Source organism: Vipera berus (genome assembly GCF_964194415.1).
Source record: "Vipera berus genome assembly, chromosome: 6".
Taxonomy (NCBI): Eukaryota; Metazoa; Chordata; class Lepidosauria; order Squamata; family Viperidae; genus Vipera; species Vipera berus.
The window spans coordinates 35,696,184-35,709,508 of NC_138208.1; the positions used below are offsets into that span (position 1 = coordinate 35,696,184).

General features: G+C 43.2%; 1 protein-coding gene across 4 annotated transcripts in view; it reads left to right on the plus strand.

The window, feature by feature from the left end:
- PPHLN1 (periphilin 1) overlaps nt 1-13,325 on the plus strand; it is a 112,702-nt gene that overhangs the window by 94,487 nt on the left and 4,890 nt on the right. For 2 of the 4 annotated variants that reach the window (XM_081330370.1, XM_081330371.1), the window contains one exon: nt 3,856-4,029. The exons of 1 other annotated variant lie outside the window; for it this stretch is intronic. In XM_081330370.1, the coding sequence (XP_081186496.1) occupies nt 3,856-4,029 (174 nt within the window). Of the gene's footprint in view, nt 1-2,841; nt 3,116-3,855; nt 4,030-13,325 lie in introns of those variants that run through there. One more of the 4 variants, XM_081330373.1, reaches the window with a different exon arrangement.

Consider the following 13,325-nt stretch of genomic DNA (forward strand, 5'->3'; position numbering starts at 1 on the left):
TCCGGGCCTGAAGCCCGATTGGTACGGGTCAAGGTAATCAAGGTAATAATTAAGTGACTCACAGGTAGTCCTTGATTTACAACTATAATTGGGACGACCACATTGTTAAGTAATACAAATAATCCAGTTCTCCCATTGACTGTCATAAACTCCTGAGAAGGTCACAAATGATCACATGACCACAGGATGCTACAACCATAGTAAATATATGTTTGGTTGTGAAGTGCTCAAATTTTAATCACATGAACGTCAGGACACTGCAATGGTTGTAAATGCAGGGATTGGATATAAGTCACTTTTTTTACTGCTATTGTAATTTTGAAGGTCACCAATGATCTTAAGAACTTGTACAAGTTGATAAATAAGGAAAAGATAAATTCATAAGCACTTAAATTCTATTATAAAATACTTGAGGCCCTGTGCCATTGAGTCATTGAACAGGCTTTCTTTGTAAAAGGAGCATGCATAAAAACAGAAAACTTAATCTGTAAACCCTTGCATACACTGGTTAGAATCAAGCTTTATGGTATGAAAATTGATTGTATATATATCACAAATGTTTAATGAATGAACTATAAATCCTAGTTATTAGCTGCTTTACCTGTGATGTTAGATAAAACAAGGGAATCCATTGAGTCTTGAACACACTGCTCTTGTTTCAAGTTTGATAAATATTCCAGTGAATCATTATACCATTGCTTTTGGTCATGTTTGTATCTTGTGCCATGTTCGATCTCTAATTCTTGGATTTTCCTGCTACTAGCAGGCCCTGGGTGGCTACCATATGCAGAATCACCCAGGCCATCTTGGGATTGTGCCCAATACATATTTGCCTGGTATTTCTTACTTGCTAAGCTTTGGTTATTTTTCTTCAATTCTAATCTCCCTTTAGCCACATTTTCACAAATCCATTGATCACTTGATCTAACATGGGCTTCCACTGGCTGCTGAAATAGATTTTTATCACCAAATTTGAAGAGCAGCTGAGTCATATAATCTTCATGCTCAGCCCATTCTTCTGGATCATCAGGTGTTTCATCTTCCCTCATTTTCCAGAGTTCTTTGTCAACAAAGTTTACTTCTTGCCTAGAAAGACTTAAGTCATCCAGTTTCCGTGAAAGTGTATCATCTTCTGTGCTTGAAAGACCAGGGAATTTGTAATTCATTGCTGGAAACAACAGGAGAGATTGCCTGCACTGATCTGCGGTTTGACTGCTTTTTCCCATACGAACACTCCTTCTGGAGTCTCTTGAGCGAGCAGACTGGAAAGCAGAATCAGAAGAATCTGAAGCATGAACATCTTCTGCTAGACTGCATGATTTAGAACAAAAAATCTGTCCTTGCTTGGGAAGAAAAGGGCAACCAAGTAGTGAAACTTTGCAATGAGCACAAGAAAAGCAAGTTTCTGTAGCATGCCAGTGTTGTCCATCATAAGTCATTTGAGCGTGATCAAGCCCTGTTAAGACAAGATTTGTGTTTAAATTTGTTTGCTAAGATTCTTGTGACTTTTCTTTGTCATTAGATAAAATACTTCAATAATAACATACATTAATATGTTATTTACTCAGACTTGAGATTGAGTATTTACATTACACTGGTGAAAAAAAACTAAACTAAACTATATGCTGTGGCATAAAGTTTTATTTTCATTTTGAATAAGTAAAGCAGTCTACAGATAGTCATCTATCATTTTATTTTTAAAATACACTAAAATAAAGGATTAATTTTTAGCCTTTGGTAACTTAATATCCAGAGAGAACTAGATAAAAGACAATCTAATAAATATTTCTGAGCATAGACATGAATCAGAATAGTAGTCACAAACTAGTCTGGCAGTTAATATTAGTTAACTTACATTAACATACCATGGCTAAAAAAAGATTGTCCAATTAGAGTGGAATTAATTAATTTTTATTTATTCATTCAGTTTGTATAGTTATCATGACTCTGGGCTACCCACAGCAATTAAAAATAACAGCAAGAATAATAAAAAAATATAAAAACTATCACCATACTAAAATTTCTATTACCGTATTTTCCGGCGTATAAGACGACTGGGTGTATAAGACGACCCCCTACATTTCCTGTTAAATTATAGGGTTTGGGCTATACTCGCCGTATAAGACTACCCCTCTTCCAACACACACCAAATAAAAATTAAAAAACATCAGATTTGATTTTAATATGGTAATTTTAATTCAAATGCTTATGACATGCAGGTGCTTAGTAGGAAAACTGTCACTTATAAACATAAGGCTGTTTGTCATCAAACATGTAAACATAAAACTGCAAGTGGATTAAATAATAATAATAATAATTAATAATAATAATAATAATAATAATAATAATAATAATAATAATAATAATAAGAAAGAAGAAGAAGAAGAAGAAGAAGAAGAAGAAGAAGAAGAAGAAGAAGAAGAAGTTGGAGGGGACCTTGGAGGTCATCTAGTCCAATCCCCTGCTAAGGCAGGAAACCCTATACCATTTCAGACAAATGGCTGTCCAGTCTCTTCTTAAAAACTTCCAGTGTTGGAGCATTCACCACTTCTGGAGGCAGGTTGTTCCACTGGTTAATTGTTCTAACTGTCAGGAAGTTTCTCCTTAGTTCTAGGTTGCTTCTCTCCTTGACTAGTTTCCATCCATTGCTTCTTGTCCTGCTTTCAGGTGCTTTGGAGAATAGCTTGGCTCCCTCTTCTTTGTGGCAGCCCCTGAGATATTGGATCCCTGCTATCATGTCACCCCTCACCCTTCTCTTCGTTAAGCTACACATACTGAATTCCAGCAACCGTTCCCTATTTTCCTAATTCACTTTTTCACTTTTCCTAATTCACTCTAAAGCTTTCCCTGCGCAGAGCCTTAAGTAAAACCAGCTGCCTGCAATTAGTGCAGCTTCGCATCCCACCAGGCTCAAGGTTGACTCAGCTTTCCATCCTTCCAAGGTAGGTAAAATGAGGACCCAGATTGTTGGGGGCAATAAGCTGACTTTGTAATAATGCTGCTTGGGGTGTGTGTGTGAAAGCCCTAATAAACAGGCATATACACAGAATGAAGGCTATTGCTAAGCACATTGATTTGTGCTTTAAATTGTAAGCCACCCTGAGTCTTCGGAGAAGGGCAGGATATAAATGGGATTTTTTTAAAAAAAGACCAAATGGGAGATCCGCTCCAGGTTTTCCAGCCAGCCCGCCCAGTTCCTGAGTCAAATGTGTCCTTAGAGCTAAACTGCTGCTCTGCTACGCATTCCCCACCTGCCTTTCAAGTTGCTCTTGCATTCCCCACCTGCCTACAGCTACTCTTCAACTTTAGAAGGAAAGATGACCAGACCCCAGCCTGTAAAAAATCACAGACTGCAGCTTCTTCTCCAATTGGTCCCGCTTTCCCTGCGCAGACTAAATGGCAGATCCGCTCCAGGTTTTCCAGCCAGCCCTGTCCCTTAATTGCGTATAAGACGACCCCTGACTTTTGAGAAGATTTTCATGGGTTAAAAAGTAGTCTTATACGCCGGAATCTACGGTAAAACAATTTGCTGATAGCCTGCATTTACAGAATTAATCTTATTTTCTTTGAATTTTTGCTGAAGTATGATAATGTTGGCATCAACAGCCAACATTGATGCTGCTGGCCTGAAATGTTCTTCTCATCAGGATGGTAATTTTAAAATAATAGACATAATTCTAGGGATCTCAGATTCTACAAATAAGCTAAAAGTCAATTATCAATTGAGTCATGACAGCCATTCAAAAGGAGATTTAACTTGTTCCTCAGGTTAAAAACATGATTTTGTAATTAAATAGCTTCAACAAATATTTTTTGCCAGTCAAGATGCAAACTTACCTATATGTTCCCCACAAGTCTCACAATCTTCTGCATAAAGAGACTCAAAGCAGCCGCAGCACAATGGGCGTCCATCCTTCATAATATACCTCTGTCCTCCAAGAATGGTTTCACACTCAAGACAACAGAAGTGTTTCATGTGCCAGTGACGACCTTCTGCTTCTGTACATTCATCAGCAAAAATGATCTATGGTAAGTGGGGAGGAAATAGTTTAGTTTTTAGGAGTTTCTCTTATTTCTCACTCTTTTGGGGGGGGATAATGATTTATCCTTAAACAGTGGAGATAAAACATTTTAATGATAAAACATTTTAAATAGTGACCCTTCAAAGTTACAACCTATCTGAAAAGGGGGATTTACAACATGGTTCCAAAGTTCCAACAGAGTTCCCCCATGGTCACATTACTGCACTTCAGGCACTCACAATATGGTTGCATTTATAGCTGTATGCAACATCTTATGGTCACGTGAGTGCATTTTACAGTGGTTTTGCCAAAAATGGCACTTAATTCTGGCTTTTGCCTATAATGTGCCATAATGAATAAATGGTTTGCTTAAGGAACACAGCATTTGCTTAGTGACCATGGCATTTGTTTTATGACCACTGTATTCACGTAACCACACAAGTTGCAAAACCAGGTTGGTCATGTGACAACCCATTTTACAACTGTTATGACTTACAACAGGCTCCATTACAGTCATAATTCAAGGATTATCTGTATAAATAAGGTATTCAGTTCAGAGATTATAAAGGATCTTTAAAACCATTCCCCTTGTTCAAAGTAACAATGAAAATTAATAGAAGCAGATATATTAATAATATATTTGATCACTAGTGTACCACTTCTACAACTTCTTTGTCTACTTACTGATATTCTATCATTTTTAATTCTTTTTTTCTTTTTTTTAATTTAAAATATCAAAAAAGTGGAGAGGGGCAAAACTGACACATAAGACTATCTGTCATATACAATCCAACAGTATTCTTGCAAGTTACATTTCTTCAATTTAATTATTACTTTTACTAGAAGTAATGCATAATAAAGTAATTTAATTTTAATTTTATTAAATTTATATACCGCCCTTTCCCGAAGGACTCAGGGTGGTTTACAGGGTATTTAAAATCAAACAGTACAAAATACAAAAGTCAAAAAACAATTTAAAAAGATTAAATTATCCCTTAAATAAAAACCCCAGTTAAAAATTCTCAGCCTGGGCCGGAGAGCTCAAAGAGCCAGGTCTTCAGGTCCCGGCGGAATGAACGAAGGTCAGGGGCAGTCTTAAGCTCCACGGGCAGCTGGTTTCAGAGGGCAGGTGCACCCACAGAGAAGGCCCTCCCCCTGGGTGTTATCCGCCGGCAATCTTTTACCGGTGGCACCCTGAGAAGACCCTCCCTGTGTGAGCGCACTGGACGAAGGGAACTTGATGCTGGCAGGAGGTGTTCCCTCAAATATCCCGGACCCAAGGCATTTAGGGCTTTATAGGTCATCACCAGCACCTTGAATCTCACCCGAAGGGCAACCGGAAGCCAATGCAGCTCGCGGAGTAGAGGTGTTACATGGGAGTATTGAGAGGCCCCCATCACAACTCGCGCGGCCGCATTCTGCACCAGTTGAAGCCTCCGGGTGGTCCTCAAGGGCAGCCCCATGTAGAGAGCGTTGCAGTATAAACGGGAGGTCACGAGCGCATGAGTGACTGTGCGTAGGGCATCTCGGTCCAGATAGGGTCACAACTGGCGCACCAGGCGAACCTGGGCAAAAGCCCCCCTGGTCACGGCACCTATATGGTCTTCAAAATTGAGCCGTGAATCCAGGAGGATGCCCAAGTTGCGAGCCCTATCAATGGGGTGTAACACCTCACCCCCCATCGTTAAAGGTGGAATGAACTGGTTAGTCCGAGATGCCGATATGCACAGCCACTCAGTCTTGGCAGGATTGAGACGAAGCTTGTTTCTCCCCATCCAGACCTGGACCGCCTCCAGGCAACGGGAGATCACGGCGAGGGCATCACTGGGTTGGTTCGGGGTGGAAAGAAAAAGTTGGGTATCATCAGCGTACTGATGATACCCCACTCCGAAACCATGAATGACCTCACCCAGTGGCTTCATATAGATGTTGAACAGGAGGGGAAAGAGAACCGACCCCTGAGGAACTCCACAAACGAGAGGCCTCGGGGCGGATCTCTGCCCTCCTGTCAACACTGACTGCGAACGACCCAGGAGATAGGAGGAGAACCACCGTAAAACGGTGCCTCCCACTCCCAGCCCCCTCAGGCGTCGCAGTAAGATACCATGGTCGATGGTATCAAAAGCCGCTGAGAGATGTAATAGGACTAGGACAGAGGAGCAACCCCTGTCCCGAGCCCGCCAGAGATCATTCACCAGCGCGACCAATGCCGTCTCCGTACTGTGCCCGGGCCTGAAACCCGATTGGTACGGGTCCAGATAATCAGTTTCCTCCAGGAACAGAGGAAGCTGATGCGCCACCACGCTCTCGACAACCTTTGCCAGAAAGCGAAGGTTGGAGACTGGACGATAGTTATTTAAAACAGCCGGGTCCAGGACAGGCTTTTTGAGGAGGGGCCTCACCACCGCCTCCTTCAAGGCGGTGGGGAAGACACCCTCCTTCAAAGAAGCAGTTATTACTGCCTGGAACCAGCCTCGTGTCTCCTCCTGGGCCGTATAAACCAGCCAGGAGGGGCACGAATCCAACAAACAGGTGGTGGAGCTCAGCCTCCCCATGATCCTGTCCACATCATCAGGGGAAACAGGATCGAACTCAGTCCAGATAACATGCTCAAGACCGTCCGATTTCTCCACGTCAGACTCCGCCCAGTCAGAGTCCAAACCGGCCCGGATCTGAGCGATTTTGTCCATCAGATGATGACTAAACTTCTCGGCTCGTCCCTGCAAGGGATCCTCCCTCACCTCCTGGTTAAGAAGGGAGCGAGTCACCCTAAACAGGGCGGCTGGGCGATTATCTGCAGACGCGATGAGGGCAGCGAAGTAATTAGCCCTCGCCATCCTCATCGCAGCAAGATAAGACCTTATAAAGGTTCTTAACTGAAATCGGTCAGATTCAGAACGGCTGGACCTCCAACCGCTCTCTAGACCCTGTCTCCGACACTTCATCTCCCGGAGGTCCGCAGAAAACCATGGAGCCCAACGGGATATGCGCCGGGTCAGAGGTCGCAAGGGTACAACACAGTTGAGTGCCTCAGTGGCCACCCTTTCCCAGGCATCCACCAAGACATCAGCTGGGCTGTGAGTGAGGGCGATAGGTATAGACCCAAGCGCCATCTGGAACCGTTCAGGGTCCATTAGGCGCCTGGGGCGGAACCATCTAGTTGGTTCCGCCGCCCAGCAGCGGGGGGTGGCATAACGGAAGACCAGCCGCAGGAGATGATAATCGGACCATGACAGGGGAGTAACAACCGGTAAACCCCCTCCCAAATCATCCAACCACTGCCCAGACAGGAACACCAGGTCGAGAGTGTGACCACCCACATGGGTCGGGCCTTGAATTACCTGGGTCAGGTCCATGGCCGTCATGGAGGCCATGAACTCCTGGGCTAGCTCCGATGACCCTCCCAGGGAAGGCAGGTTGAAGTCTCCCAGCACTATAAGCCTGGGGAACTCCACCACCAACCCTGAGAGGGTGTCGAGGAGCTTGGGCAGAGCTGTTGCCACACAGCTGGGCGCCAGGTATGTAAGCAACAAGCTCATCTGAACCCGAGAACCACATCTCAGGAGGAGGGACTCACTCCTGCCAATCTGGACAATGGTGGTCTCCCGCGGACATAAAGTCTCCCTGATAACCACCGCCACCCCTCCGCCCCTACCCTGAGCCCGTGGCTGGTATAGCACACGGAAACCTGGGGGGCATAACTCAATCAAAGGGACCCCTCCCTCCGAGCCCAACCAAGTTTCCGTAATCAAATCTCGAACGAGGGGAGTGTCACTGCACTTTTTTTTGTTTGTCAGAAAAGTTCATTTCTAACTACATTTTCCCCTGCTCTCTGCACCTGTTGTGATAACTTATCTGGTAACCATAGTGAATCCCATATGACTAGTTATGTTATGGTTTCAGTCTGTTTAGTGCGCATGTCTAGAAAAAGTTCACAGTGTTTATCTTTATTGTTTTATTCACTTTGCTGTTACTGTCTGTTACGTTAGGATGTAGCTAGCTAGCTCTCTGTATAATATATATTTAGTTTTTATATTTTTGTAAGTAAAAGGTATTTAGTAAGATTATGCGTCGTGTTTTTATTGCCTTCCTGCATGCACATCATGCATTCTCTGAAGCACGGTCCTTCGCCCTCTACAAAGGTGATTTTTACCTTGACAGGGAGCCTTATTAACAACGGATCTGGCATTAAGGTAAACCAGCCTGAGCTCAGGGGCCTGATCACCCTCACCCCTGGGCAAAAGGGTGCTAACCGGAGGGTCGGAGCGCGTCACCGCTCGCAAGCAGCGGGGGTGCGATCCCGGATGTCGATACGGCCCTCCGTGCACACACCTACTGCCATTCCCTATCATCGTGGGGATTTGAAGCCCCACCCCAACATATCCAGAACCAGCCACCTCTAACCCAAGCCCCGACCCGCCGGGACCCCAAACCGGCCCGGACTGAGTGCCGGTTAGTAATCCCCTCCCTCACCCTCCCTAACCTTTTAAAATAACCGGCTAAAAAGTAGATCAGAGGCCTCTTGATACGTCTCCGCTCGAGGCCCCTATTTAAGCCCAGCCACCTCTCGGGGTCCCAACAATTGGGCCCGTCATTAAGGGGAATGCAGGAAAGGGCGGCAGGTCGAATCCAGGAGGAAGAAACCCCCCTGAGGGCATACCTGTCAGCTCCAGAGTAATGTAAGAAGACCATACAGTAGTGACAAATGTCCGCATAGGGCTGATGTTAATAATGGTTAATAGTGGGTGGATCGATGGTATTAATAACATAAAATCCGGTAGATGTAACACAGTCCATTAGTCCAGATCAGCTCTCACCTGAGGTGGAACTGAAGAAAAGAAACCCCAGCCGTCCTCTCACTACGGCTGAGGAATCCAGTCTATCATGGATAGAGTAAAGGATCCCGGGGTAAACCTACCCCACCTGGTCTCTCACCCCAGTGGGGCAGTTGATGATCAATCCAAGACCGTCCTGCCACTACGGTCCAGTCCCAGGTCCAGTCCAGAATATTAATGGGAAGCACTAACCCCCAACCGGGCATTGAAGTGTAATCCTGGCCGATCTTCAGGCCACAGTAGTGCCTGCCAACCAGCATAAGGAGCAAATCCAACAGATCTAGCAAATCCATGGCGGTAGGATGAAACCACGGCCAGTTTCCAGGCCGGAAAACCACCGCTGCCATTCGGGGAGAGGGAGGGCTCCGCGTCGCCAAAACAGCGACAGCCAGCTGATCTAAATCCCAACTCCAGACCAAGTCTCCGGATCACTCAATCATTGCCGCTGCTCCTCCGACAGGCAAGAGATGTCCACGGCAAGATAACGAAAAGAGCCTGCAAGCAAGCCCTGGCCAATTTCCAAACAAGGAAGGCACCGCTGCAACTCGGGAGGAGAGGGAGGGCTCTGCACCGCCGAAGGCAGCGCCCGCCAAACTGACACGAACCTCAGCTCCAAACCGAGTCCTCAGGTCACCCGATCGTCGCCGCTGCTCCTCCAACAAGCAGGGAGTGCTCACGGCGAAAAAGCAACAAAGAAAGCCGCAGGAACCGGAGAAAGCCCGCAGCAAACTCGATGAGTCCCGGATGACAGGCCCGACCACAGCAAACAAGCAAACAAACTCCGAGCCGGTAGGCAGACGCCACTATTCAAGGGGGGGGGGAGAGCCCAGCGCCACCAGAAGCAGCGCCCATCTCCATATCCAACTCCCCCAAAGCTGACCACCGCCTCGTGCCTCGGTCGGGTCTCCCTACCGACCCATATAAAGCCCGCTGTGGAGCGCAGGAGACTCAGACCGCAGCCACCGCCATCTTGGGCAAAAAAAAGAGTATGTGAAATTTAGTTTTTAAGTGATGGGAATCATTTTTGTCCCAAAGGGTATGTGTGGTGATGTCAGATGATAAGTCATAATCAAATGCACTCACAGAAGACTCTGTTCCTTCCAAGATACTTAGCAATTGATACTTAGTATTGTGTACCTGTGGACAAAACCTCCCTTTTAGCAGCAGCAATTTTTGGTACAGGTAGCAATTAGGAAATAAATGCTGGCAAGATATGTTAAAAGAGAGAAATAATTATGTCACATTATTTCAACAGTATAAATGGTTTCCACCCACCCAATGATATTAGTAATGGCCAATGAATGAACGTCAAGAACTATGGTCAATTAAAAAAAACCCTCCCTTTTTTAAAACTTTGTAGTCCCTATTCGGGGTGTGGATGACTGAATGGAGCTGAGCGTTTGGGTGACTAGAGCTGAGCGTTTACTGTCTGGATGCCCTTTCTGCCACTCATGCGGAGTTTGTAGCAGATATTTTTTCTTTGTGCTCTAAGGGAGAAACATCTGTCACTACCTAGGATTGAATTCTCAACCTTCCAAGTGGGAGGTGAGAGTCTTCACCACTAAGCCCCCATGCCGGTCATAGTCAATACGATATAAATTATATGATATATTAAGTTCAGTGCATATTGCTAAGAATTATTATTTATAATAATTTATAATCTTATTAAAAAAATGTATAAGAGAAGAATTAGAAAGCCAGTTTGGTTTAGTGATTAAGTCACAGCTTGAAAGCAGGAAACCATGAATTCTAGTCTCGCCTTGGCCATAAAAGCCAGCTGGATAACCTTGAGCCTGTCATTCTCTCTCAGCCAAAGTGATGCAATAGGAGGATGTGTTGGATGTGTTCTCCACCTTGAGTTATTTGTAAAGATAATAAAGCTGGGATATAAAATAAGTAAAAAAATTATTCTGAATAAGTATCTTGAAGCATAACTTCTATGCAGAGATAAGCCCTAATATTGGATATGCTCCCAATCTGTGTATTATACTTGAAAAACAGTTTCTAGTTTAAGCTAAAATTTATGTTTGATTTACTTTTAAGGTGCAAACTTATTTTAATATCAGAGTATACTCCCACAACTTGGTTAGCCATTTTTCCATTGAAAGGTTCAGACATTTCCAATAAGAAACACATAATATCTTTGCAGCAATTATCATAAAAATCTATATATACCGTATTTTGAAGGGATATATAGTTTGACAGTTTAATAAGAATAGTTTAAGCTAAGATGAATCTCGAGCATATAAGAATTGTTTCATTCTGAATCCTTTTACAAAATTGTTGAGTTGTACAGCATTAAAGCTTAATGCCAAATATGAGAAACAAATGACCCCATTTGCTCATTAGATTTCCAGTAATTTTTTTTTAAGATAAACTGTCCTGTTTAGCAATCAAAACTGAAATAAATGATAAAATATTTTTCTCTGAGTATAATGTTCTGAGTAAATTTAATTATCTTTTTCTATTACAATTCTCATTGCATCTCTATTGTATATTCTAATTCTGCATCCATTATATAATCTTTGACTTGTTAAGGGCTGGAGTCTTCATGAACAGTCTGTAAATAAGACCCAACAAATGTTCCAAGTATTACAAAATTTACAAATTCAGTCAAATCTCCCATTATTCCTACATTTCTGCAATTAGATTCCAATATTTCTGAGGGCTATAGAAGAAAAAATTGCAGATCACACTTGAAAGTGAGTTTCATGAGAATGTGAAATTTACCTCATCACATCCTGAACACCGTGGCTTGAGCAGTTCAGCATGGTGTCTACCACAATGAATGTTTCCAACTTGGAAGAAATAGATTAGATCAACAAGAAGTTCATTGCATGTAAAACATATAAAACAGGATGGGTGCCAGAGCGCTCCAGGCCCAGCTCTTGAAGCAAATACTGCAACTTCACCTCCATTTATTTTTGTACCACACTAGAAATAAAAACAGGGATTTAATTATTTTTTCCCCCATATATCCATCTAGATCAGACATGTCAAACACAAGGCCCGGGGGCCGGATCCGGCCCGCGAAGTGGTTTCATGTGGCCCGCAAAGCCATCCTGGAAACAGTGAGGGAACGGCCCCTACTGCCTTGGCCCTGGCCCAGAGACCCTCCTTCTGCCAGAGACCCTCAGATCTGTCCCACTCCTGCCCAGGCCCCCATAGGCACCCTTGATGCCAATGATGTAGAGCTGGCCATGCCCACCCAATAGGTCATATGCACTTTAGCCACGCCCACCCAGTAGGCCATGCCCACACAGGCCACACCCACCCAGCCCCTTGAGGGCAACCGCAATGCTGATGTGGCCCTCAATGAAATTGAGTTTGACACCCCTGATCTAGATAAACCTGCACACATGCATTTTAATTTGTATACATATACAACTTAGAACAATGGGACCACCTCACATCTGAGAGGAAAGGACAGATCAGGACACTAAAGGAGCATATGCTATTACTATGATCTTCCTTGATACAAGATTACTGACTCATATTAACTGTCAGTAAAATAACTTCTTAAACACTTCCTTTGAGCATTCCATTACGTTAAGCATGCATGCACACTCATACTGATTCATCAACATCTTTTAATCAAATCTTTATTATCCCCTTGATTTACCTTGCTCTTTATCAGATTTTTCTTGATCAATATTTTAAGCATATTGTTATACTGTAAAGAACAGAAATAGGTTTTGTAAGCCAAGAAATGCTGTTTGATCAGTTTTCAACCTAAAAGGCATGAACCCATGTTTTATTTAAATGTGCTTTATTCCATGTTCAGCAGTACCTGAATTTCACAGAATTACAGAATTCTATTTTAACAATAGTAATGTTACCTGTTCACAAAGTGCATGCATTATTGCTCTAGGGAGTAATTTGACTGAGCCTTGCCCCAATGCTTCTTTTTTACGTTGTGCACTAAATAGTTGAAGTTCTTTCTTCTCTTCTTCATTTAAAGACTGGCAGTATCGCACCTTCATCAAAAGAAGCAAGTAACTGTTATCAAAGCATTTCTAATACAATGGTTTTGAAAATATCCATGAATTTTGTTTTTCCCATACCACAAAAACGCGTGCCATCCCAATTGTAAGTCATGTCCCTCCAAGGATAACAACCTTTTATTCCTAAGCATTATCCATTCTTTCACCCATGTCAATACAGATGCTTGATAATACAAAGCCCACTCAGGTAAACCAAAACCTCCATTTTCTTTAGTATCTTGCAAAGTTTTCCTCTTTATTCTAGCTTTTTTCCCTTGCCATACAAACTTCAAAACTAAAGAATTCAACTCTTTAAAAAAAATTCCCCCAAGTTTTATCGGAATTGTCCGAAACAAAAACAGAATCTTAGGCAATATATTCATTTTAATTGTAGCTATCCTTCCTAAACTCAACAGTGGCCACAGGATTGGAAAAGATCAGTTTACATTCCAATTCCAAAGAAAGGCAGTGCCAAAGAATGTTCA